Source organism: Pan troglodytes, chromosome 1, assembly GCF_028858775.2.
Source record: "Pan troglodytes isolate AG18354 chromosome 1, NHGRI_mPanTro3-v2.0_pri, whole genome shotgun sequence".
Lineage (NCBI taxonomy): Eukaryota > Metazoa > Chordata > Mammalia > Primates > Hominidae > Pan > Pan troglodytes.
In genome coordinates this window covers 204034725-204061297 of record NC_072398.2, presented here as the reverse complement: position 1 = coordinate 204061297, position 26573 = coordinate 204034725, and the positions used below count along the sequence as shown (strand labels likewise).

The 26573-nt window shown below is 48.8% G+C and overlaps 1 protein-coding gene across 2 annotated transcripts; it reads left to right on the top strand.

Moving 5' to 3' along the window:
- The first annotated feature begins 583 nt into the window (after positions 1 to 583).
- NUDC (nuclear distribution C, dynein complex regulator) lies at positions 584 to 25312 on the top strand. 2 transcript variants are annotated; one of them, NM_001280350.1, is given in 9 exon segments: positions 584 to 786; positions 2956 to 3033; positions 20373 to 20576; positions 20669 to 20734; positions 21570 to 21689; positions 21784 to 21978; positions 24302 to 24385; positions 24480 to 24598; positions 25045 to 25311. In NM_001280350.1, coding segments are annotated over 9 exon segments (999 nt in total). In that variant the 5' UTR covers positions 584 to 705; the 3' UTR covers positions 25097 to 25311.
- Positions 25313 to 26573: the final 1261 nt, after the last annotated feature.

The following is a 26573-nucleotide window of genomic DNA, read 5'->3' as shown; positions in this document are numbered from 1 at the left end:
ATTTCAGCACCTGTCATAATTTCCTGGGCCCAGTGCAAAATGAAAATGTGGGTCTCCTTATTCCAAAATTATTAAGAATTTCAAGACTATAACAGAAGGCCATGAAATCAAGCGTGGAGCCTTTCTAAGCCTGGGTGCTGTGCGACTGCAATTTGTACTCCCATGAAGCTGGCCCTAGTCAAGTACGCAATGAGGTCGATGAGGAGGAGGCTGTCCTGTGGTAAGTCCCTTCTAGGATTGGAAGAGATGAGTAAGGCTACTTTCAGCTTCACTGCTCTACAAGCTGGGGGGTCACTAGCAAGGGAGAGGAGCAAAACTTGTCCCTTTTTAACTTCCAACCCTGCCAGATTTGAGTCCAGGGCTTTCTAGAAGTCTCCACGGCATCGGGTGACCATAGCAACTCATGCCAAACTCTCCGGCCCACGGCTCCGCCTACCGCTTCGTGGACGCGCTTGTTGATTGGCTCCGAATGTCGACCAATGGTCGGCGAAGCGGGTTGCTTGCCGCACGGTCAATGGCCGCAAACCGGGAGGAAGGCGGGAAGAGAGGAGGTGGAGGCGGGCCTGGGCAGCCGCGCGCGTGCGTGTTTCCGGCTCCGCTGCGGAAGGCGGACGACTAGAGTCGTTGGGCCCGGCGCGACCCGCGGGAGCGTAGAGAGCGCGGGACTAGAGTGCAGAGCTCGGGACGTGGATCGGAGTCGGCGCGATGGGCGGAGAGCAGGAGGAGGAGCGGTTCGACGGCATGTTGCTGGCCATGGCTCAGCAGCACGAGGGCGGCGTGCAGGAGGTAACGGCCCGCGCGGCGTCGGCCCACCCGGCGGCCTTGGCCACGCTCCTTCCGCCCTTCTCTGCCTTCGAGGGCTGAGACCCACCCAGCGGCTCGCGGGCTTCTGGGATGCCCCCACATTCTCACTGCGCCCAGCTTCCGGCCTGGCCACCTGCCAGCGGGTCTCACCCGGTTCGCATCAGTCCCGGGCCCCCGGCGCCCCTCAGTAGTAGCAAATTATCGCGTCCTTGAGCTTAGGATCCCCCTTTAGTTTCACATATGCCCCCACCCCCGTTTCCACTTTGATGGCGGCTTCCGAGGAGCATCCCTTAGTAAGAACCGTCGCAAATATCGTGATTTGGATCCACCAAGGCTTGGGGCGAGCCGTCGAATGTGTGTGGTAGGGGAGCGGGCTGATGTTAGCACGTGGTCTTGTTAGGCCTTGAATGGGGGAATAGGAGGCCTGTGTTCACGATTAGTTTCCACCACCTACCAACTTGGAACCTTTACATCTCTCCAAGCCTGAGTTTCCTTATCTGTGAGACAGCTGCGAATACCGGTTTCCAGAGAGTAGTTAAGAACCGTAAGTTCTCAGTAATAAGGCTTTTTCATTCAACAAATATTTGTCGTGTAATTGATGTGTGTCCCACACTCAACAATAAGGGCCAACTGTTACAGATTCTGGAGTTGGTTTTTTTGGAACAAACACAAAGTTAGAGGTAGAAAAGTCTGTCAGGATCAGAACTCTCCTTCTCAGAGCCAGAGAAGTGGCAAGGATTTGCCTAGATCATGCAACATGGTTCTCACCTAGACAGGTCAATGTGCTTCCCAGAGTCCATGGCTGATTGTGTCTTACTGGAGGTAGGTTTCCATTGAACTTTCTATTCCTATGTAACCTAGGTGTCTGGTGACCAAGGACTTCTAAGCCCTTTGTGGTGGGGAGAGTGTTTCTCATTTGCAAGTGTGAAAAGCCTTCCTGTCTCCATTCCTCTAAACTGTTGGCACAAAACTGGATTTGGGAGCGAGTTCATTTTTGAGCAAATTGAAAAAGTGTCTAGAAGCAAGAACGGAAACCATTGAGATATGTTCTAGCATCAGATTTAATCAGATTTAGACCCACTCTTGGGCAAATAAAGGGTTTGTGTGTGCTGACCTTGAGTCACCACAAGATTGTTTCATTCAGCAAGAATTTTACTGAGCATGTACCTTTAGCCATATCTGGTGCCCAGCATTGCAGGTGGCAGATAGACTAAGCCATGGTTCATGGTTCCTATTTGTAAGGTGTTTACCCTCTGCCAGTGGGTCTCTTGCTCTGTGCCATACATTGCTAAAGGCCTCACCTCCATGACCTCATGATCCTCACCAGGTCCCTAGAAATAGGTACTGCATCTTATTCCTGTTGTACAGAGTTAAGAAACTTCTGCAAAGTCAAAAGGTAATATATGTCCATCTGATACTCAAACCGTTGGCTACACTTGTACTCCAGCCAGAATTAATGCATCTTATCCTCCTTTGAAGTGGCTTCATTTGCTCTCCTCCTTCTTGCTTTGAGCCAGTAACTTAGCCAGTGTCTTTTTTTTGTTTAGACAAGAGTTTCACTCTCACCCAGGCTGGAGTGCGGTGGCACGATCTTGGCTCACTGCAACCTCTGCTTCCCGGGTTCAAGCGATTCTCTGCCTCAGCCTCCCAAGTAGCTGGGATTACAGGTGCCCACCACCTGTAATCTAGCTAATTTTTGTGTTTTTAGTAGAGACGGGGTTTCACCATGTTGGCCAGGCTGGTCTTGAACTCCTGACGTCAAGTGACCCGCCCACCTGAGCCTCCTGAAGTACTGGGATTACAGGTGTGAGCCAGTGTCTTGATGGGCTTTTTACTTTCTGGAGAGGAAAGCTGGGCCCAGGCTTTTCATGCCCTGGATGCAGAGGAGTGTTCCATACGCTTAGGCTGCTTCTAGCATCACAAGGAAAGTGAAAGGCACACACACGCACACACACACAGGATATGAGAAATCTGCTTCATGGTGGAAGTGACTAAGAGAACCTGCTGGGGAGATAATCTCCTCAGTTGGGAAGCTCAGAGGAAAAATAGTCAAGTCCCAAGTTCCCTCCTAGACAAAACAAGTTGACTTGTGTGCAGTTGAAGGGCTCCCAAATGCAGCTCTACAACTTTAATCTTCTCCCCCTCTTTCAGCTTGTGAACACCTTCTTCAGCTTCCTTCGACGCAAAACAGACTTTTTCATTGGAGGAGAAGAAGGGATGGCAGAGAAGGTAAGTGTTGGAAACCACTGTCCTTTGGGCGGCTCTGTCTCTTCAGAAGAAAAGCTCACCTGGCCTTTCTTTGGCATAATAGTAACTTTCAGCAGAAGCGAAATGCCAAAGGTGAGGAATTGGGGAAGGGAAGGAAGCTGTCATTTCTTCAAGCTCCATTCCTTGCTCAGCCCTCTATCTACCTTATTTCCCATGACTTTTGCAGTTCTACAAGAGGGGCAGGTGTTAACTATCCCCATTGAGGAAATTGGCTCAAGAGAATTTTGCACCTTATCCAAAGTCTTGAGCTGAGCTGTGGGAGAACCAGGGTTGAAACCAGTCTGTTGTAAACCTGTCCTCTGCCCCGACACAGTGCCTCTCAGTTCCTTTTCCAATGAGGAGGTTTTATTTATTTATTTATTTTCTGAGACAGAGTCTTGCTTTGTCACCCAAGCTGAAGCGCAGTGGCGCAATGTCGGCTCACTGCAACTTTCGGCTCCCGGGTTCAAGCAGTTCTCCTGCCTCAGCCTCCCGAGTAAGTGGGATTACAGGCGCCCGCCACCACACCTGGCTAATTTTTGTATTTTGATAGAGACGAGGTTTCACCATATTGGCCAGGCTGGTCTCGAACTCCTGACCTCATGATCCACCCGCCTCGGCCTCCCAAAGTGCTGGGATTACAGGTATAAGCCACTGTGCCTGGCCAGGAGGTTTTATTTTTACTTTTATTTATTTTATTTTATTTTATTTTATTTTTTGAAATGGAGTCTCATTCTGTTGCGCAGGCTGGAGTGCAGTGGCATAATGTAGGCTCACTGCAACCTCCGCCTCCTGGGTTTAAGTGATTCTTGTGCCTCAGCCTCCCAAGTAGCTGGGATTACAGGCAGGCGCTACCATGCCTGGCTAATTTTTGTATTTTTAGTAGAGATGAGGTTTCACCATGTTGGCCAGGCTGGTCTCGAACCCCTGACCTCAAGTGATCCACCCACCTCGGCCTTCTAAAGCGCTGGGAGTACAGGTGTGAGCCACTGCACCCGGCCTGAGGAGGTTTTAACTAATTACCTAGGAGATGAGACTGGGCAAATATTAGAAACTGATGCTTAGAAATAAATTTAGAAGGCCGGGCGCGGTGGCTCACGCCTGTAATCCCAGCACTTTGGGAGGCCGAGGCTGGCGGATCACGAGGTCAGGAGATCGAGACCATGCTGGCTAACACGGTGAAACCCCGTCTCTACTAAAAACACAAAAAATTAGCCAGGCGAGGTGGCGGGCGCCTGTAGTCCCGGCTACTCTGGAGGCTGAGGCAGGAGAATGGCGTGAACCCCGGGGGGCGGAGCTTGCAGTGAGCCGAGATCGCGCCACTGCACCCCAGCCTGGGCAACAGTGAGACTCCGTCTCAAAAAAAAAAAAAAAAAAAAGAAATAAATTTAGAAATACTCAGAGGCATGTCTTCCCAGATGCTGTGACTCAAGAGTTTAAGGATTTCTGTTTTGTAGTATTGATTCTGAGACGTTGAACTTCTTTCTGATTCCTTAAGGTTGTAATTATACTTTTGAAAATTGTTATATCATGAGGAATTTTTTTTTTTTTTTTTGAGACAGAGTTTCACTCTGTTGCCCAGGCTGCAGTGCAATGGCACGATCTCGGCTCACCACAACCTCCGCCTTGCGAGTTCAAGCAATTCTCCTGCCTCAGCCTCCCGAGTAGCTGGGATTACAGGCATGCACCACCACGCCTGGATAATATTTGTATTTTTAGTAGAGATGGGGTTTCACCATGTTGGCCAGGCTGGTCTTGAACTCCCAACCTCAGGTGATCCGCCTGCCTCGGCCTCCCAAAGTGCTGGGATTACAGGTGTGAGCCACCATGCCCAGCCTTTTTTTTTTTTTCTTTTTTTTTTTTGAGACGGAGTCCCGCTCTTTTCATCCAGGCTGGAGTGCAATGGTGCGATCTTGGCTCACTGCAATGTCTGCCTCTTGGGTTCAAGCAATTATTGTGCTCAGCCTCCTGAGTAGCTGAGATTACAGGCGTGAGCCACCACGCCCGGCGCCATTATCTTTATAATAGACATAAACAAGAGACATAATAAGAAGGAGACGTAGACGTTCTTTGCAAACCGTTTTCTGTGGCTTCAGGATTCTAACAAGTTGGTAAACTCTTTAATGTGTCCTGAAGGTCTGAGGCCGCTCTGTCATAGACACATTACCTAAGAGTAGGAGTCCCAGGTTCTTGGTCTAGCTTTGTCACCTAGTCGAGTTCCCAGCAATGCTCTGGTTTTTTCCATCTTTCCATCTGTAAAATGGGAGAAAGTAGACCCCTTCTAGCTCAGATATTTTTTCTGTATTGTCACTAACACCTCTGGCCTTTCTGTGGGTCAGACTACCTGTAAAACCTCATGCCACAAACTTACAAAAAAATACAAAAGCACTTTTAGTTTTTATAGCTTTTGGGACTAGTCATTTATTTTTTCTTTCTTTTTTTTTTTTTGACACGGAGTTTCATGCTTGTTGCCCAGTCTGGAGTGCAATGGCACGATCTCAGCCCACTGCAACTTCTGCCTCCCAGGTTGTAAGTGATTCTCCTGCCTCAGCCTCCTAAGTAGGTGGGATTACAGGCATGCACCACCATGCCTGGCTAATTTTGTATTTTTAGTAGAGACGGGTTTCACCATGTTGGTTAGGCTGTTCTCAAACTCCTGACCTCAGGTGATCCCCCAGCCTCAGCCTCCCAAAGTGCTGGGATTACAGGCGTGAGCCACTGCACCCGGCCTACTTTTTTCAATGAATGTTTATTGAACACTTAACACTTTGGATTATGTTAGGTGCTATATCAAACCTTTTGGGATTGCAGAGGTGAATACAGATTTGTTCTTTGTTTTCATGGATCTCACAGTGTAGCCAAAATAAAAAAAACAAGCAGTGAAAAAGTAGTGGGTGTTGGGGCAGAATCCCTGGGAACATAAAACTAACCTAGGTTCGGGGCTCAGAGAAGACTTTGTGAGGAAGTGACGCTTCAGATATGAAGGATGAATAGCTGTAAGAAGGGAGAGAGATGAACCGTGTGTGTGTGTGTGTGTGTGTGTGTGTGTGTGTGTGTGTGTGTGTCAGGGTCTTGCTCTGTTGTCCCAGCTGGAGCACAGTGGCTGTAAGAAGGGAGAGAGATGAACCGTGTGTGTGTGTGTGTGTGTGTGTGTGTGTGTGTGTGTGTGTGTCAGGGTCTTGCTCTGTTGTCCCAGCTGGAGCACAGTGGCGTGATCCAGCCGCCTTAGCCTCCCAAAGTGCTGGGACTACCTAATTTTTCTTTTTCTTTTTTTTTTTTTTTGAGACGGAATCTTGCTCTATGACCTAGGCAGGAGAGCAGTGGAGCGATCTCAGCTCACTGCAATCCCCGCCTCCCAGGTTCAAGCGATTCTTCTGCCTCAGCCTCCTGAGTAGCTGGGATTACAGGCGCCCGCCACTATGCCTGGCTAATTTTCGTATTTTTAGTAGAGCCGGGGTTTCACCATGTTGGTCAGGTTGGTCTCGAACTCCTGAGCTCGTGATCTGCCCGCTTTGGCCCCTCAAAGTGCTGGGATTACAGTCATGAGCCACCGCGCCCAGCCCCTAATTTTTCTTAACTGTAAGAGGGAGCAGTCCTTACCTTACAAGGATGTTACGAGGATTTAAAAAAAGGCAAAGACCACAATCCACTTCAGAATCCCTTGGGACCACATGTGTTTTGGTATTTAAAATTATTTGGATTTCAGAAAGGCAATACAGTGCATATAATGTGCATTACATACAATAATCTAATCCCAGGCCAGGAGCTGCATCCTGCAACAAAACACATTAATATTTCTGCAGAGATATATATATCAATATACATACCAAGTAGAAGAAATGAAGGCTGTAAATACCTCATGCCACGAACTTACAAAAAAATACAAAAGCACTTTAGTTTTTATAGCTTTTGGGGCTAGGAATTGTAGACTTGAATACAGCCATAGTGATCTAATCAATATGGTATTGATAGAAGAGAAAAATGGACCAGTGAAGCAGAATAGAGAATCCTGAAATAAAGTCTAGCATTTATGAAGATTTAATGTCTCTACTGTGGTAATTCAGTTCAGTAGGCAAAGCATGATTTAATAAGTCATGCTGCTACATGAATTTTTTTTGGTTAAAAAAACAAAATTTGCCATCTGTCATACTCTATAAAAATACCAATAATAAAAATCCTGTAAGGAAAGCTAGGAAACTATAGTCTTATGTGGGGGAGACTTTTCAGCATTAGAAAACTGGAAGCTATAAAAGAAGAGATAGCTCTTTGCCTTTTCAGATGCTGAAACTTTGTAAATGGTAAAAGACATTTAAGTCAATTGAAGAACACCAGATTATGAGAAAATATGCAGTGCAGAGGAAAAATAACATTTAATTGTGAATTTCATATTTAGGAACTCATAAATAAAAATTAGCCAGGCCTTGTGGCACATGCCTTTAGTCCCAACCACTCAGGAGGCTGAGGTAGGAGGATTGCTTGAGCCTGGGAGGTTGAGGCTTCAGTGAGCCGTGATTGTGTCACTACGCTGCAGTCTTGGTGACAGAGCAGGACTTTGTTTCCAAAACAAAACCCACAATGAGATACTATTTCACATCTGTTAGGATGGCATCCGTTAAAAGATAAAACAAAATAACAAGTGTTGACAAAGATAGGGAGAAACTGGAACCCTTGTACACTGTTGGTGGGAATGTCAAATGGTGCATCTGCTATGGAAAACGTTATGGCGGTTTCTCAAAAAGTTAAAGAATACAACTATCGTATGTTCTAGCAGTCATGCTTGTGGGTATATACCCAAAATAATTAGAAGGAGGATTTATTTGCACACCCATGTTCACAGCAGCCTTATTCATAACAGCCAAAAGGTGGAAGGAACCAAAGGCTCCATCAGCAGGTGAATGGATAAACAATGTGGTATAGACATACTCTGGGATGTTATTCTGCCTTAAAAGGGAAAGAAATCCTGTCCATTGCTACATGGATGTACCTTGGAGGACATCATGTTATATGAAATAAGCTGGTCACAAAAGGACAAATACAGTTGATCCTTTGTATCCGTGGGCTCTGCATCCATGAGCTTAACCAACCACTGATGGAAAATATTTGGAAAAAAAAATTTTTTTAAATGACAGTACAATAATAAAAAAATATGAATTAAGCCCGACGTGGTGACACACACCTGTAATCCCAGCTACTTGGGTGGCTGAGATGGGAGGATGGCTTGAGCCCAGGAATTTGAGATCAGCCTGGGCAACATAGCAAGACCCCTTCTGAAAAAACAAAAACAAAAAACAAATTAAAAAAATACAATCTAATTACTTACATCCGTAGCAGTTACATTGTATTAGGTATTAGGTAATCTAGAGATGATTGAGAGTATACAGGAGCATGCATGTAGGTTATATGCAAATAAAATGCCATTTTATATAAGGGACTTGAGCATCCTCGGAAATTAGTGTTGGGGAGTGGTCCTGAAACAAATCGTCGTGGGTACGGTGGGACTACCCTATTGCATTCCACTTACATATAATTGAAGGCATATTTTTTGATGAGTAAATATTATGTGACTATCTAAAAGAAAAGTTACTGTTTAAAAACATAACTGTAGGGCCGGGCACAGTGGCTCATACCTGTAATCCCAGCACTATGGGAAGCTGAGGTGGGTAGATCACCTGAGGTCAGGAGTTAGAGACCAGCCTGGCCAATATGGTGAAACCGTGTCCCTACTAAAAATACAAAAATTAGCTGGGCATGGTGGTAGGCGCCTGTAATCCCAGCTACTCGGGAGGCTGAGGCAGGAGAATCACTTGAACCCAGGAGGCGGAGGTTGCAGTGAGTCAAGATCGCACCACTGTACTCTACCCTGGGCAACAAGAGTGAAACTCCGTCTCAAAAACAAAAACAACAACAACAACCACAACAAATGTAACTGTAATGGTATTACCTTCTCCAGAAAAGCATACCAATTCTTTAAATATTACCAGAGATCCACATCCAGTCAGGGTTCTGATTTCCCTCAATGCTCTCTTACTATTGTGTTTTGTTTTGTTTTGAGACAGGGTCTCGCTCTGCTGCCCAGCCTGGATGGTGTCCAGTAGTGCGATCATGATTCACTGCAGCCATGACCACTAGGCTCAGGCGGTCCTCTCACCTCAGCCTCCTGAGTAACTGGGAGTATAGGCGTGCCCCACCACACCCAGCTAATTTTTGTATTTTTTGTAGAGTGGGGGTTTCACCATCTTGCCCAAGCAGGTCTTGAATTTCTGATTCTGATCTCAAGCGACCTACCCGCCTTTGCGGCCGCCATTGTACCCAGCTCTTTTGTTTTTTTAAAAAATATGGGCTGAGATGGGGGGATCACTTGAGGCCCAGTGTTCAGACCAGTCTGGTCCAACATAGAGCATATCTGTACAAAAAATAGAAAATCATAGCCAAGAGTGGTGGCACAAGCCTGTAGTCCCAGCTACTCTGCAGACCAAGGTGGGAGGATCTCTGGAGCCCAGGAGTTTGAGGCTGCAGTGACCCATGATAAACAGCACTGTAATCCATCCTGGGCAACAGAGCTAAACCCTGTCTCAAAAAAAAAAAAAAAAAAAATAGTGGGCTGGGCACGGTGGCTCACACCTGTAATCCCAGCACTTTGGAAGGCCGAGGTGGGCAGATCACCTGAGGTCAGGAGTTTGAGGCCAGCCCGGCCAAATGGTGAAACCTCGTCTCTACTAAAAATACAAAAATTAGCTGGGCATGGTGGCAGGGGCCTGTAATCCCAGCTACTCGAGAAGCTGAGGTGGGAGAATTGCTTGAACCTGGGAGACAGAGGTTGCAGTGAGCCGAGATCACGCCATTACACTCCAGCCTGGGCCACAGAGCGAGACTCTGTCTCAGAAAAAAAAGTGTGGTAAAAAGCACATCATAAAATTTACCTTCTTAACCTTTGTTTTGTTTTTGTTTGTTTGTTTGTTTGAGACGGAGTCTCGCTCTGTTGCCCAGCCTGGAGTGCAGTGGCGCCATCTTGGCTCACTGCAACCTCTGCCTCCCAGGTTCCAGCAGTTCTCCCACCTCAGCCTCCCGAGTAGCTGGGATTACAGGCGTGTGCCACCACCCCTGGCTAATTTTTGTATTTTTAGTAGAGATGGGGTTTTACCATGTTGGCCAGGCTGATCTCGAACTCCTGACCTCAGGTGATCTGCCTGCCTCAGCCTCCCAAAGTGCTGGGATTACAGGCATGAACCACTGCGCCTGGCCTTTTTTTTTTTTTTTTTTTTTTTCTTGAGGTAGAGTCTCGCTTTTTCGCCCAGGTTGGAGTGCAGTGGCACCATTTCGGCTCACTGCAACCTGTGCCTCCTGGGTTCAAGAGATTTCTCGTACCGGTTGGGCGCAGTGGCTCACACCTGCAATCCCAGCACTTTGGGAGGCCGAGGTGGGCGGATCATGAGGTCAGGAGATCAAGACTATCCTGGCCAACGCGGTGAAACCCTGTCTCTACTAAAAATACAAAAATTAGCCGGGCATGGTGGCACTCTCCTATAATCCCAGCTACTCGGGAGGCTAAGGGAGGAGAATCGCTTGAACCCAGGAGTCAGAGGTTGCAGTGAGCCAAGATCGCCACTGCACTCCAGCCTGGCGACAGAACGAGATTCCATCCCAAAAAAAAAGAGATTTCTCCTGCCTCAGCCTCCCAAGTAGCTGGGACTACAGGTGCCCACCACCACGCCTGGCTAATTTTTGTATTTTTAGTAGAGACAGGGTTTCAGTAGCATTGGCCAGGCTGGTCTCGAACTCTTGACCTTGTGATCCGCCCATCTTGGCCTCCTAAAATGTTGGGATTATAGGTGTGAGCCACCACGCTTGGCCCTTTTTTTTTTTTTAAATTTTTATTTTATTTATTTATTTATTTATTTTTCTGAGACAGAGTCTCACTCTGTCACCCACTGGAGTGCAGTGGCATGATCACTGCTTACCTTGACCTCCCCAAGGCTCAGGTGATCCTCCCACTTTAACCCCTTAAGTAGCTTGGACTCCAGTGCCATCATGCCCAGCTAATTTTTCTTTTTCTTTTTCTTTTTTTTTTTTGAGACAGAGTCTCGCTCTGTTGCCCAGGCTGGAGTATAGTGGTGTGACCTTGGCTCACTGCAACCTCTGCCTTCCGGGTTCAAGCGATTCTCCTGCCTCAGCCTCCTGAGTAGCTGGGATTACAGGTGCGCACAACCATGCCGGGCTAATTATTGTATTTTTAGTAGAGATGAGGTTTCACCATGTCAGTCAAACCTGTCTTGAACTCCTGACCGCATGATCCTCCTGCCTCGACTTCCCAAAGTGCTGGGATTACAGGTGTGAGCCACTGCGCCCGGCCCCCAGCTAATTTTTCTATTTTTTTTGTAGAGATGAGGTTTTACCATGTTTCCCAGGCTGGTCTCTAACTCCAGGGCTCAAGTGATCTGCCTGACTCGGCCTCCCAAAGTTCTAGGATAACAGATGTGAGCCACTGTGCTGGCCCATGTTAACCATTTTTAAGTGTACAGTTCAGTAGTGTTAAGTGAACTTACACTAAGAAACATATTTGTAAGACCTCTTTGCATCTTAGGGAACTGAAACCCTGTACCCATTAAGCAACTTCGCTTTGTTCCCTCCCCTACCTCCTGGTAACTGCTGTTCTATTTTCTGTGTAGGTTGACTACTGTAGATACTTCATATAAATGGAATCATACAATATGTATCTCTTTGTGACTGGCTTATTTCGTTTAATGTAATGTCCACAGATTTATCCACATTGTAGCATGTGACAGGATTTCCATCCCCTTTAAGGCTGAATAATATTCCATTATATGTATATATCACAATTTTTTTTTTTCTTTTTGAGAGAAGTCTTGCTCTGTTTCTTGCCCAGGCTGGAGTGCAGTGGCACGATCTTGGCTCACTGCAACCTCAGCCTCCCGAGTACCTGGGACTACAGGCACACGCCACCACGCCCGGCTAATTTTTGTATTTTTATTAGAGTCGGGGTTTTACCATATTGGTCAGGCTGGTGTTGAACTCCTGACTTTGTGATCTGCCTGGCTCGGCCTCCCAAAGAGCTGGGATTACAGGCTTGACCACCGCGCCCGGCCACAATTTTTTTTTTTTAATCTATTCTTCTGCTGATGGACTTTTGGGTTGCTTTCACCCCTTGGTTATTGTGCATAGTACTTTTGTGAACATAGGTGCACAAATCTTTTGAGATTCTATTTTCAATTCTTGTAGGTGTTACTCGGCAGTGTAATCTATTGGATCATATGGTAGTTTTTGTTTTTGTTTTTTTTTAAAGACAGTATTACTCTTGTTGCCCAGGCTGGAGTGCAATGATGCAATCTCGGCTCACTGCAACCTCTGCCTCCTGGGTTCAAGCGATTCTCCTGCCTCAGCTTCCTGAGTAGCTGGGATTACAGGCACCTGCCACCACACCTGGCTAATTTTTGTATTTCTAGTAGAGACGGGGTTTCACCATGTTGGCCAGGTTGGTCTCAAACTCCTGACCTCAGGTGATCCACCCGCCTCGGCCTCCCAAAGTGCTGGGATTACAGGTTTGAGCCACTGCATCCAGCCAGTTTTTAGTTTTTTGAGGAAATGCCATGATCTTTTCCATAGCAGATGCACCATTTGACACTACCACTAATAGTACATGAGGATTCTGTATTAGTCTGTTCTCATGCTGCTATGAAGGAATACCCCAGACTGGGTAATTCATAAAGAAAAGAGGTTTACGGCTGAGCACAGTGGCTCACGCCTGTAATCCCACCACTTTGGGTGGCCAAGGTGGGCAGATCACGAGGTCAGGAGATCAAGAACATCCCGGCCAACATGGTGAAACCCCAGCTCTCCTAAAAATACAAAAATTAACTGGGTGTGGTGGCGTGTGCCTGTATTCCCAGCCACTTAGGAGGCTGAGGCAAGAGAATCGCTTAAACCTGGGAGGCAGAGGTTGCAGTGAGTCGAGATTGTGCTATGGCACTCCAGCCTGTCGAGAGAGCGAGACTCCGTCTCAAAAAAGAAAAAAAAGGTTTAATTGACTCAGAGTTCTGCATGACTGGGGAGGCCTCAGGAAACTTAAAATCATGGAAGAAGGCATTTCTTCACAGATTGGCAGGAGAGAGAATGAGTGCCAGCAGAAGAAATGCCAGATGCTAATAAAACCATCAGATCTTGTGAGAACTCACTCTTATCATGAGAACAGCATGGGGGAAACCATCCTGGTGATTCAGTTACCTCCACCTGGTACTGCCTTTGACATGTGGGAATTACAATTCAAGGTGAGATTTGGGTGGGGAAACAGAGCCAAACGGTATCATTCTGCCCCTGGTCCCCCCCCCCCAAATCTCATGTCTTCACATTTCAAAACATAATCATGCCTTTCCAACAGCCCCACAAAGTCTTAATTCATTTCTGCATTAACCCATCAGTCCCAGTCCAAAGCTCATCTGTGACAAGGTATTACTTCGTTCTCATGCTGCTGTGAAGAAATACCCAAGACTGGGTAATTTATAAAGGACAGAGGTTTTTTTTTGTTTGTTTTTTGTTTTTTGAGATGGAGTCTCGCTCTGTCGCCCGGGCTGGAGTGCAGTGGCGCAATCTGGGCTCACTGCAAGCTCCGCCTCCTGGGTTCACGCCATTCTCCTGCCTCAGCCTCCAGTAGCTGGGACTACAGGCACCCCCCACCATGCCCGGCTAATTTTTTGTGTTTTTAGTAAAGATGGGGTTTCACTGTGTTAGCCAGGATGGTCTCGATCTCCTGGCCTCGTGATCCACTTGCCTTGGCCTCCCAAAGTGCTGGGATTACAGGCGTGAACCACCGCGCCCGGCCAGGACAGAGGTTTTTTTGTTTTTGTTTTTTGTTTTTTTTCTTTTGAGACAGAGTCTCGCTCTGTCACCCAGGCTGGAGTGCAGTGGGGCGATCTCAGCTCACTGCAACCTCTGCCTCCTGGGTTCAAGCGATTCTCCTGCCTCAGCCTCCCAAGTAGCTGGGATTACAGGTGCCTGCCACCACGCCTGGCTAATTTTTGTATTTTTAGTAGAGACAGGGTTTCACTGTGTTGGCCAACCTGGTCTCGAACTCCTGACGTCAGGTGTTCCGTGCCCCCTTGGCCTCCCAAAGTGTTGGGATTACAGGCGTGAGCCACCGTGCCCAGCCGTAAACCTCTTTTCTTTATAAATTACCCAGTCTAGGGTATTCCTTCATAGCAGCATGAGAACAGACTAATACAGAACCCTCATGTGCTATGGCCAGGAAAGAGGTTTAATTGACTCATAGTTCTGCATGGCTGAGGAAGCCTTAGGAAACTTACAGTCAGGGTGGAAGGTGAAGGGGAAGCAGGTACCACCTTTACAAGGTGGCAGGAAGAAGTGCCAGGCAAAGGCGGAAAAGCCCCTTGTAAAATCATCAGATCTCATGATAACTCACTATCAAGAAAGCAGCATGGGGGTAGCCACCCCCATGATTCAAATTACCCCCCACCAGGTCCTTCCCATGACATGTGGGGATTATGGGAACTACAATTCAAGATGAGATTTGGGTGGGGACACAGAACTAGATGATATCATATATCATCTAGTCAAGACATTTGTCTTTTTTATTGGGTATTTGATTACGATTGTTTGATTCCTAATTCAAGTAAGGTTCACACTTTACACTGGGTGATAGAAACCTGTAGATTAAGAGACCTCAAACAAAGACAAAAACAAAAAATTAAGGGTCAGGCACAGTGGCTCAGGCCTGTAATCACAGCACTTTGGGAGGCTGAGGTGGTAGGATCACTTGAGCCCAGGAGTTGAAGACCAGCCTGGGTAATATAGTGAGACTCCATCTCTACAAAAAAAAAAATGTTTTGTTTTTTTTTGACTTGGAGTCTCTGGTGCTGAGGCGGGAGTGCAGTGGCATGATCTTGGCTCACTGCAGCCTCCGCCTCCTGAGTTCAAGCAGTTCTCCTGCCTCAGCCTCCCAAGTAGCTGGGATTACAGGCACCCACCACCACGCCCGGCTAATTAATATATATATATATATATATATATATATATATATATATATTTTTTTTTTTTTTTGAGATGGAGTTATGCTGTTGTTGCCCAGGCTGGAGTACAGTGGCCTGATCTCGGGTCACCACAACCTCTGCCTCCTGGGTTCAAGCGATTCTCCTGCCTCAGCTTCCCAAGTAGCTGGGATTACAGGCATGCGCCACCACGCCCAGCTAATTTTTGTATTTTTAGTAGAGACAGGGTTTCTCCAAGTTGGTCAGGCTGGTCTTGAACTCCCGACCTCAGGTGATCCGCCTGCCTCGGCCTCCCAGAGTGCCTGGTTTACAGGTGTGAGCCACCGAGCCCAGCCTAATTTTTGTATTTTTAGTAGAGGCAGGGTTTCACCTTGTTGGCCAGGCTGGTCTCGAACTCCAGTGGTCTAAATCCTGACCTCAGGTGATCCACCCACCTTGGCCTCCCGAAGCGCTGGGATTACAGGCGTGAGTCACCCTACCTGGCCTACAAAAAAAAATTTTAAGATTTAAAAAATAAAACACAAGAGACCTCTTTTTTCCTTGCAATTTGTTTTTTGAATAAAGGGTCGTTTGTCCTGGCAAAGTTTCCCACAATCTGGATTTTGCGTATTGCATCCTAAGAATGGTTTTTACTCACAGCCGTTCTGACACCAAATGTGTGGGGTTTTTCCACCACTCGACGACCAGTTCTCCAGTTCTCTGGACACCAACTGGGTATCCTACAATTCAATTGAATTCTGACCGTAACTACCCAGAATTACTGCAGACTCCACAGGTTAAGGACTCAGTCCCATAAGACAGTGCCCACTTGACACACCAGTTGTAAGTTCCAAGTTGCCTCGTGTACTTCTGACCAACCAGCTGTAAACTGGGGTTTGCCATGACCACCTTTTCAGGTTTAATAATTTGCTAGAATGATTCAAAACTCAGGAAAGTGCTTTATTTACTGTTACTGGTTTATTATAAAGGACATAACTCAGGAACAGCCAAATAGCTGTGTAGGGCTAGGTATGGGGGTGGGGCCTGGAGCCTCCATACCCTCTCTGGGTGTGCCACCCTCCCGACACCTTGATGTGTTCACCACCCTAGAAACTCCAAACCCCATTGTTTAGGGGGGTTTTTGTTTTGAGACAGGTTCTCACTCTCACGCAGGTTGTAGTGCAGCTGCACAATCTCGGCTCACTGTAACCTTCAGTTCACAGCAACCTCCGGCTCCCAGGCTCAAGCAGTCCTTCCATCTTAGCCTCCCGAGTAGCTGGGACTGCAGGCATATGCCACCGTGTCTGGCTAATATTTTCGTATTTTTGGTATAGACGGGGTCTCACCATGTTGCCCAGGCTGGTCTTAACCTCCTGAGCTCAAGCGATCTGCCCGCCTCGACCTTTCCAAAGTGCTGGGATTACCGGTATGAGCCACTGTACCCGGTAAACTTAAATTTATTTGCACAGATGTAGTTCCTCAGTGCGCTAGCATTTTATTTATTTATTTTTATTTCTATTTATTTGTTTGTTTTTTTGAGACAGAGTCTTGCTGTGTCACCCAGGCTGGGGTGCAGTGATGTGATCATGGCTCACTGGAGTCTTGACCTCCCAGGCTCAAGCAATCCCCCTGCCTCAGTCTCTCGAGTAGCTGGAACTACAGGTACCACTACACTCAGCTAATTTTTGTATTTTTTATAGAGACAGGGTCTTCCTATGTTGCCCAGGCTGGTTTCAAACTCCTGGGCTCAAGTGATCTGTCTGCCTCTGCTTCCTAAAGTGCTGGGATTACAGATGGGAGCCCCCGTGCCCGACCTGGATTAGCATTTGAATAACAGCTATTTCATAAAATTCTTCTGCCTTCTGAAAAGTATTTGAGAAGGCTGGCATGGTGGCACATGCCTGTACTGTCCTGGGCCTCTTCTGGGGGAGAGTGACAGGCTTGGATTTAGAGCAGGCCCAGCCCTCCCCACCCTGGTTGGCTGTGGTTCCCAAAGATGTGTCCAGTGACCGAAGCTTGAATCGGTGACAGCCTCTGGGTAAGCTTCCACACCCCTGGGGTTATCTGTCTGAGGCTGGGCCTAAGTCAAGCTGATGGGAGGATGGGTCAGAGGCTGCTGTGATTGGCCTTGACTCTGCCTGGTGGTTTAGCTCTGCCCTTGCTTAACCTCCAGGAGCTAGGAAGGAAGTACAAATGGGATGTGACATGATTCAGTGGAGCCGGGAGAGGGGAGGGCCCTGCTCCCACCTCCCTTTGGCCACTGGTTGGCAAATGCCTTTAGTTCAAGGTCTCTCTGATTAGGGACTTAGGACCAAGGCCCTGTGGTGGAACAGCCTCTGCTGGTGTAATTATGACCTATTGTTTCTACTGACAGCAGAATGGCCTCCCCTACCAGTTTAATTCGTGGTTTAGGGGGTACGTTTGGTGTTCTTTAACCTTGTAGAGTGCGGAGCTACTGTGGTGTGGCATGGGACAGGGGGTTTGGGCATAGCAGGAGAATTTGGCGTCAAATGGGTGAGAATCCACAGGGCATTTAGCAGAACCCCAGGTCTGGGGGCCCGTGGGTGACTTCTGTGACCTTGAGCCCCTGCAGAGCTTTCCCTGCAGTTCTGCCTTAGAGATGCTTGAAAGAGGGTTTATTGACCACTGATCACATGGCAAGTGCCCTGCAAGGCCTCTAGGGGTATGTGCGTATGTGTGCACATGCACACTGTGTATGGGTTGGCATTGAGTTGAGTGTCCTAAGGGTATGTTCCTGGCCAGAGGTGAAACTTTGACACTTGACTGGTCATGGAGGATGAATTGGTTTGCCAGGTGACCTGAGAATGGGGATGAGACATTCTAGGCAAAGAACAACACATGCCAAGATTGCTTTTATTTATTTTGAGACAGGGTCTCCCTCTGTTACCCAGGCTGGTGGCGCGATCTCTGCTCACTGCAACCTCTGCCTCCCGGGTTCAAGTGATTCTCCCACCTCAGCCTCCCAGGTAGCTGGGACTACTGGCATGTGCCACCACACCGGGCTCATTTTTGGATTTTTAGTAGAGACAGGGTTTTACCATGTTGGCCAGGGTGGTCAAGAACTCCTGACCTCAGGTGATCTGCCCGCCTCAGCCTCAAGTGATCCACCTGCCTCATCTTCCCAAAGTGCTGGGATTACGGGCATGAGCCACCACACCTGGCCAAGACTGTTTTTAGAGATAATAACATAGACCAGGCATAATGGCTTACACTTGTAATCCCAGCACTTTGGGAAGATGAGGCAGGTCGATCACTTGACCCAGGAGTTTGAGACCAGCCTGGGCAACATGGCAAAACCTTGTCTCTACAAAAAAATACAAAAATTAGCCAGGCATGGTGGCATGTACTTATAGTCCCAGCCACTGGGGAGGCTGAAGTGGGAGGATCACCTTAGCCCAGGGAGGTCGAATGCATTCCAGCCTGGGTGAGTGAGACCATGTCTCAATAATAATAATAATAATAACAAGATAGAGGCACAGAGACATGACCTCAGGGTCACGCAGGTAAGAGTAGACCAGGAACTCAAATCTAGGTGTGACTTTGAAGTATGCATGGAAATTGGCCAGGAGGGCTTGTTAAAAATACAGATTGCCTGGCCATACCCCAGAATTTCTGATCCGGTAGATGTGGAGTGGGGCTTAAGATTTAGCGTCTCTAACAGGTTCCAGGTGATGCTGATGCTGCAGGTCAGGGGAACCCTGTGATGTGGACCTCACTAGGCTCTTGATTTGTGCTGTCATACTCAATCCTCATGACGGATAAGGAAACAGGCTTAGAAAGAGTCAAAGTTGTTCACTTGTCTAGGGCCAGGAGCCAAATAATGACAGGTGGCAATAGTATGGGTGGAGGGTAGCCCTTGGGTAGCAGGGAGGCTGGCTAGCACATCCTGGAGTGGAAACCTCCTGGGAAGGTGTAGTGGAGAAAAAGGATTTGAAGTTGATAGCTTGCTGGCTGGAGAGAGGGTGAACAGGCTCTTCCTTCAAGAAAGCTCCCTGGCTTTGACCTGGCGCGGTAGCTCATACCTATAATCCCAGCACTTTGACCGGGCACGGTGGCTCACACCTATAATCCCAGCACTTTGGGAGGCCGAGGCAGGCGGATCACTGGAGGTCAGGAGTTCGAGACCAGCCTGACCCACATGGAGAAACCCCATCTCTACTAAAAATACAAAATTAGCCAGGCGTGGTGGCACATGCCTATAATCCCAGCTACTCGGGAGGCTAAGGAAGGAGAATCACTTGAACCCGCGAGGCGGAGGTTGCAGTGAGCCAAGATCACGCCACTGCACTCCAGCCTGGGCAACAAGAGTGAAACTCCATCTCAAAAAAAAAAAATTAAAAAAAAAAAAAAGCTCCCTGGCTTTCTGCTAACGTGGCCTTTTTGGCTGTGGTGTCAAGTCTTGCATAGCTGGACTGTGGTCTTGGAGACAGGATGCACTAAGAGTAAGAGTGATTAGTCAGAGGAGTGGGCCTGAGAACTCAGGAAAGGCTTGTGAGGGACTGAGGCTTGAGTTTTTACTTTAAACAGCGCCACTTTTTTTGTTTTGGTTTTTTTGAGACAGAGTCTCGCTTTGTCACCCATGCTGGAGTGCAGTGGCCTGATCTCGGCTCACTGCAACCTCCACCTCCCTAGTTCAAGCAATTCCCCTGCCTCAGCCTCCTGAGTAGCTGGGATTACAGGTGCACGCCACCGCGCCTGGCTAATTTTTTTGTATTGTTAGTGGAGACGGGGTTTCACCATGTTGGCCAGACTAGTCTCCAATTCCTTTATTTATTATTATTATTTTTTTTTTGAGATGGAGTCTTGCTCTGTCACCAGGCTGGAGTGCAGTGGCACGATCTCTGCTCACTGCAACCTCTGCCTCCCAGGTTCAAGCGATTCTCCCACCTCAGCTTCTCGAGTAGCTGGGATTACAGGCCCCCGCCACCATGCCCAGCTATTTTTTTTTTTTTTTTTTTTTTTTTTTGGTAGAGACAGGGTTTCACCATGTTGGCCAGGATGGTCTTGACCTTGTGATCCACCCTCCTCAGCCTCCCCAGGTGCTGGGATTACAGGTGTGAGCCAGCGCGCCCGGCCAAGCATCACTTTTTAAAACAGCCAGTTTATTGAGACAGGTGCTTTGCAGGTATTGTCATTACAACCCTATGAGATAGATGTATTTTCCTCATTTTGCAGATGAGGAAACCGAGTTTCTGGGTGCAGTGCTTTGCCCTTGCACCCAGCAGGTAGAGAGTGGGGCTGGACTCCAGGCTATGGGACACTGTCCCCTGCTCTGATGCCTCATGGCCTTTCTTCCCTCTCCAGCTTATCACACAGACTTTCAGCCACCACAATCAGCTGGCACAGAAGACCCGGCGGGAGAAGAGAGCCCGGCAGGAGGCCGAGCGGCGGGAGAAGGCGGAGCGGGCAGCCAGACTGGCCAAGGAAGCCAAGTCAGAGACCTCAGGGCCCCAGATCAAGGAGCTAACTGATGAAGAGGCAGAGAGGCTGCAGCTAGAGATTGACCAGGTGAAGGGTGGGCTTCCCTTCTCCACCCTTCAGATCCCCCCTGGCACTGAGCAGTGGGGTCCTGTTGCCAACTGCTGTGCTCTTTGCCCCAGAAAAAGGATGCAGAGAATCATGAGGCCCAGCTCAAGAACGGCAGCCTTGACTCCCCAGGGAAGCAGGTGAGATGGACTGCAGGGACTTGGGATGAGCCAGGAGCTTGGAACTTACAGGAAATCTCCTGCCTACTGCTTTCTCTGGAATACCCTTCCTTATCCTATCCCCTCCCCTCCTGGCTTTGGGAATCTTCCCCATACTTTAAGATCACACTCAGAGACATTGAACCAAAGGATCCAGGTTAAAAAAATAAAAACCTGCCAGGCGCAGTGGCTCACACCTGTAATCCCAGCACTTTGGGAGGCCGAGGTGGGTAAATCACGAGGTCAGGAGTTCAAGACCAACTTGGCCAAGATGGTGAAACCCCATCTCTACTAAAAATACATAAATTAGCCAGGCATGGTGGTGGGTGCCCGTAATCCCAGCTACTCGGGAGGCTGAGGCAGAGAATTGCTTGAACCCGGGAGGCGGAGGTTGCCATGAGCCGAGATCGCGCCACTGCACTCCAGCCTGGGCGACAGAGCAAGACTCCTTCCCAAAAAAATAAAATAAAAATCGACTGACCTTAACCCATTTATGGCAAGAAAACCCAATAGCCAGAGAGGGCAGTGCCTATTACAGGTCCCATCTGAGGTTGGCTGGGTTCTGTGGGCCCAGCCATATCCTTTGTCACATGGTATAATAGTCTGAGCTCCTCTCAGACTGAGATCAGAACCAAGTTTTACCTGGTTCCCAGTGGACCAAGGCTTGGGGGTCTGCCCCTCTGTGGAGTGGGCAGGGACCAGGTCTGTTTTCTTTTGTGGATGTATGCCCAGTGCTAGCCCTGGGCTTGGCCCAGTGAGGGTTCAATCTGTGTCTTGTCTGTCAAGTAAGTAGCTGAGTGTCCCTGATTGTAAGCAGGAGACTGAGGAAGATGAGGAGGAGGAAGATGAGAAGGACAAAGGAAAACTGAAGCCCAACCTAGGCAACGGGGCAGACCTGCCCAATTACCGCTGGACCCAGACCCTGTCGGAGCTGGACGTGAGTGTCAGGGACCAGAGGTAAAGCTTAGGGGGCCAGCCTGGGGTACCAGCAGCACTTGGTGGCCTCTTCTGACTGCCTCTGCCCTGTGCAGCTGGCGGTCCCTTTCTGTGTGAACTTCCGGCTGAAAGGGAAGGACGTGGTGGTGGACATCCAGCGGCGGCACCTCCGGGTGGGGCTCAAGGGGCAGCCAGCGATCATCGATGGGGAGCTCTACAATGAAGTGAAGGTGGAGGAGAGCTCGTGGCTCATTGAGGACGGCAAGGTGGTGACTGTGCATCTGGAGAAGGTATGTGAGGCCCAGCCCTTCTAGCCTGGGGTGTTGATGGAAGTAGAAGGGAGGATGTGTGCTTTTTTACTCAGGAGCCATGCTGGGGGCACTGTGGGATTATCTTAATCCCCATGACAACACTCTTTAAAGTAGATCTGTCTCTATTTTATTTTCTTAAAGACAAGGTCTCACTCTGTTGCCCAGGCTGGAGTGCAGTAACACCTTCTTAGCTCACTGCAGCCTTGAACTCTTGGGCCCAAGCAATTCTCTCGCCTTGTCCTCCTGAGTAGCTAAGACTACAGGTGTACACCACCACGCTCGGCTAATTTTTGTTAATAAATTTTTTTGTAGAGACCGGGGGGTCTCACTATATTTCCCAGGCTGGTTTTGAACTCCTGGCCTCAAGTGATCTTCACACCTTGGCCTCCCAAAGTGCTGAGATTACAGGCTTGAGTCAGGAAAAGAGCTCGTTGATTTACCCAAGCTCCTACCTCTGGGAAGGGGTGGAGTCAGAATTGAAAGTCTTAGTTTCTAAAGCCACTTCTTTTTCACTAGGTTTGTACATGCATTCAATTCATCAAATACTTGAACACCTACTCTGTGCCTGGTACTGTTCTTGTTCTAAGTGCTGGAAAGAGAACAGTGAACAAAACATAGGAAAATATGTGCCCTCAGGAAGCCTTCATTCTCAACCTCACTGCCTTTACAGAGAGGTAGGACACAGAGATCAGTAAATAAAGGTGGTCTGAAAAGGGCCAAGGGTCTGAGGAGAACTTCCCAGGGCACATAAGACCCTGTCACAGCCTGTCCGACTGGCACTGGCTGCCCTCACTCACTCACCCCTCCATGCCTCTGCACTTGCTTTGTCGCCCAGGCTGGAGTGCAGTGGCGCGATCTCGGCTCACTGCGAGCTCCGCCTCCTGGGTTCATGCCATTCTCCTGCTTCAGCCTCTAGTGTAGCTGGGACTACAGGCGCCCGCCACCATGCCTGTATTTTTTTTTTGTCTGTTTTGTTTTCTATTTTTTAGTAGAGACAGGGTTTCACCGTGTTAGCCAGGATGGTCTCGATCTCCTGACCTTGTGATCCGCCCACCTCGGCCTCCCAAAGTGCTGGGATTACAGGCGTGAGCCACCATGCCCAGCCCTTTCCCTGCCTTTTAAATTTATTTTTTATTTTTTGAGACAGGGTCTTGTTCTCACCCAGGCTAGAATGCAGTGGCGCAATCACGGCTTACTGCAGCCTTGACCTCCCGGGCTCAAACGACCCTCCCACCTCAGCTTCCTGAGTAACTGTGAGCGCCACCCTACCTGGCTAATTTTTAAATGTTTTTTGTAAAGACAGGGTCTCATGTTGCCCAGGCTGGTCTGAAACTCCTGGGCTCAAGGGATCTTCCTGCCTTGGCTTCCCAAAGTGTTGGGATTACAGGTAGGAGCCACTGCACCTGGCACTTCCCTGCTTAAAAACTTTTTCTGGCTGGGCGTGGTAGCTCATGCCTGTAATCCTAGCGCTTTGGGAGGCTGAGGTGGGCAGATCACGAGGTCAGGAGTTTGAGACCAGCCTGGCCAAGATGGCAAACCCCATCTCTAATAAAAATACAAAAAAATTAGCTGGGCATGGTGGTGGGCGCCTGTAATCCCAGCTACTTGGGAGTCTGAGGCAGGAGAATCGCTTGAACCCAGGAGGTGGAGGTTGCAGTGAGCTGACTGCACCACTGCACATGGTGGCTCACGCCTGTAATCCCAACACTTTGGGAGACTGAGGCAGGCAGATCATCTGAGGTCAGGAGTTTGAGACCAGCCTGGCCCAATATGGTGAAGCTCCGTCTCTACTAAAAATACAAAAATTAGCCAGGTGTGGTGGTGCATGCCTATAATCCCAGTTACTCGGGAGGCTGAGGCCGGAGAATTGCTTGAACCCAGGAGGCAGAGGTTGCAGTGAGCCGAGATGGTGCCACAGCACTCCAGCCTGGACAAGAAGAGCAAGACTCCATCTCAAAAAATATATATATTTATTTTCTTCCCATTTTAAATCTGGAATACTGCTTTGTGTCTTAAGACTCAGCCCGAGTGTCACTTTCAAACTTTTCTCCCTCCACCCTGGATGAATATCTCCCTTTCTGCTTTCTTCTTTCCCTTATCACACTGATTTGTAACTCTTTGCCTCTGTGTCTCCCCTAGCTGCAGGAAGGGCACAGTCTTGTACCTCTGGATCCAGTGTAGGCCTGCAAGGGTCTCAGGTGCAGGATGTGGATGGGAGAGAGTTTGGTTGTGAAAGGGTTAAGGGGTGATTCCTGGTGCACAGAGCAGGCCACCTCCCACCCTCTGGTTGTTCTCTTCACAGATCAATAAGATGGAGTGGTGGAGCCGCTTGGTGTCCAGTGACCCTGAGATCAACACCAAGAAGATTAACCCTGAGAATTCCAAGGTGAGCCCTGGCTGGTTGGGGGAGCTTCAGCAGGAAGGTGAGGGGCCTCGTTGTTTCCAGAGCTTCACCGATTCCTGTCACTGCCTGCCCTCAGCTGTCGGACCTGGACAGTGAGACTCGCAGCATGGTGGAAAAGATGATGTATGACCAGCGACAGAAGTCCATGGGGCTGCCAACTTCAGACGAACAGAAGAAACAGGAGATTCTGAAGAAGTGAGCAATTCAGAGACGGGGTTGAGGGACCGTGGGTGCCTGGGGGCTTAGACTTCGGTGACAGCAGTGAGTGGATCACTGCACTGCCTCAGGAGCTGCCCTGCCCCCTTTCCAGCCATGTTTATGGCTTTATGGCTTTGGCTTGCCTACTCTTGTCATTTGCTGAGGTCATCTTGAGGGCAAGGCCGGCTCATGGTGCATGATAGGAGGGAAGGGGTAACAGGCGGTCATTGCCACCTACAGGAAAACAATGCCAGTGTTGGTGCCTCAGCTTCCAGCCTCGGGACTCAAATGGGTCTCAGATACCCTGGGCCCTGCTCCTGCCCAGCCTGGCTTGGTGTTGCTGAGGTCTAAAGAGATTAGACTTGACACGGGGGTGCTGGGAGAAGGGACAGCTTTAGAAGAGAAGGATGAGCTGTTTCATCTTCTTGCTTCCCTTTCTCCAGGTTCATGGATCAACATCCGGAGATGGATTTTTCCAAGGCTAAATTCAACTAGCCCCTGTTTTTTCCTCCCTGAACTCTTGGGGCTGAGCTGCAACCACCCAACTTTCTTTCCCACTCTTCTCTGGGACTTGTGGGCCTCAGGGCTTGGGGCAGGCATGGGACTGGCCCAGGCACACAGGTCCCGGGGCATCAGGAGAAAGGCTGGGGCTTGGGACCTTGTCCTCCCCAGTTGGCCTACTGTTACACATTAAAACGATTTGCCCAGCTCCTTCTGTGTCCTCTCTTGCCTCTGGCCTTTCTCTGGGGTACAGGCCTCTTACGGCTGCTGCTGGGAACTGGGAGTTTGGCTTCTAGCCCAGATTCTGCCATGTGACCTAGGGCAAATCCTTGCCCCTCTCTGGGCCTCATTTTCTCATTACTTAAAGATTAAAACAAGGCTTGGCCGGGTGTGATGGTTCACGCCTGTAATCCCAGCACTTTGGGAGGCTGAGGGGAGCAGATCACCTGATGTCAGGAGTTTGAGACCAGCTTGGCCAACATGGAGAAACCCAGTCTCTACTAAAAATACAAAAATTAGCCGGGTGTGGTGGTGCACACCTGTAATCCCAGCTACTCGGGAGGCTGAGGCAGGAGAATCGCTTGAACCCAGGTGGCGGAGGTTGCAGTGAGCCGAGATTGCACTACTTCACTCCAGCCTGGGTGACAGAGACTCCATCTCAAAAAAATAAATAAATAAAACAAGGCTTTTAGTCTATGTATGTTTCTGAGCAAAGGTTGAGTTTTTCTGGCTACAGAGACCAGAACACACGTCAGATTCTCAAAGGGGCGCATGACCCAAAAAAGTTTTAAGACCGCTGGACTTGTTGATCTGATTTTTACTTCCCACTGCAGCGGGTCTGCCCTCTAGCCGTGAATCAAGTATTCTTGAAACTAGAGACTATTGTGTCCCAGGGCAGAAGAGCAGCAAGGGCCAAGGTGACACTGCCTGGCTCAGGGGAGGGGTACCAGGAGGACAGCTCAGGCCTCAGATCTGGTGTGTGTGGTACAGGGACCTTACCAGGAGGACAGAGTAAAGTCCAGTGAGGCTCCATTGTTTGTATCTCTGACTTGGACCTCTGCAGATTCTAGGCCTTCTCAAAGCCAGCTCCCAGGGCTGAAGAGGTGCTCCCCTTTGCTCAGATCCAGCCCACAGAGCTGACCCCTGCCCCACTTTGGCTAGAGGGTGGAGGTCAGAATGCTTGGGCCACAGAGGTTATAGCAAGAATGTCTAGGTAGACTTGCTGTGAGTGCTTAGTTCTTTGGCTCCTAAATTTCTGGAACACAGATGTCTTTTTTAGAATTCGAGAATAGCTGGGCACAGTAGCTCACGCCTGTAATCCCAGCACTTTGGGAGGCCAAGGCGGGCAGATCACTTGACGTCAGGAGTTCGAAACCAGCCTGGCCAACATGGAGAAACTCCATCTCTGCCAAAAATATAAAAAGTTAGCTGGGTGTTGGCTGGGTGCAGTGGCCCAGGCCTGTAATCCCAG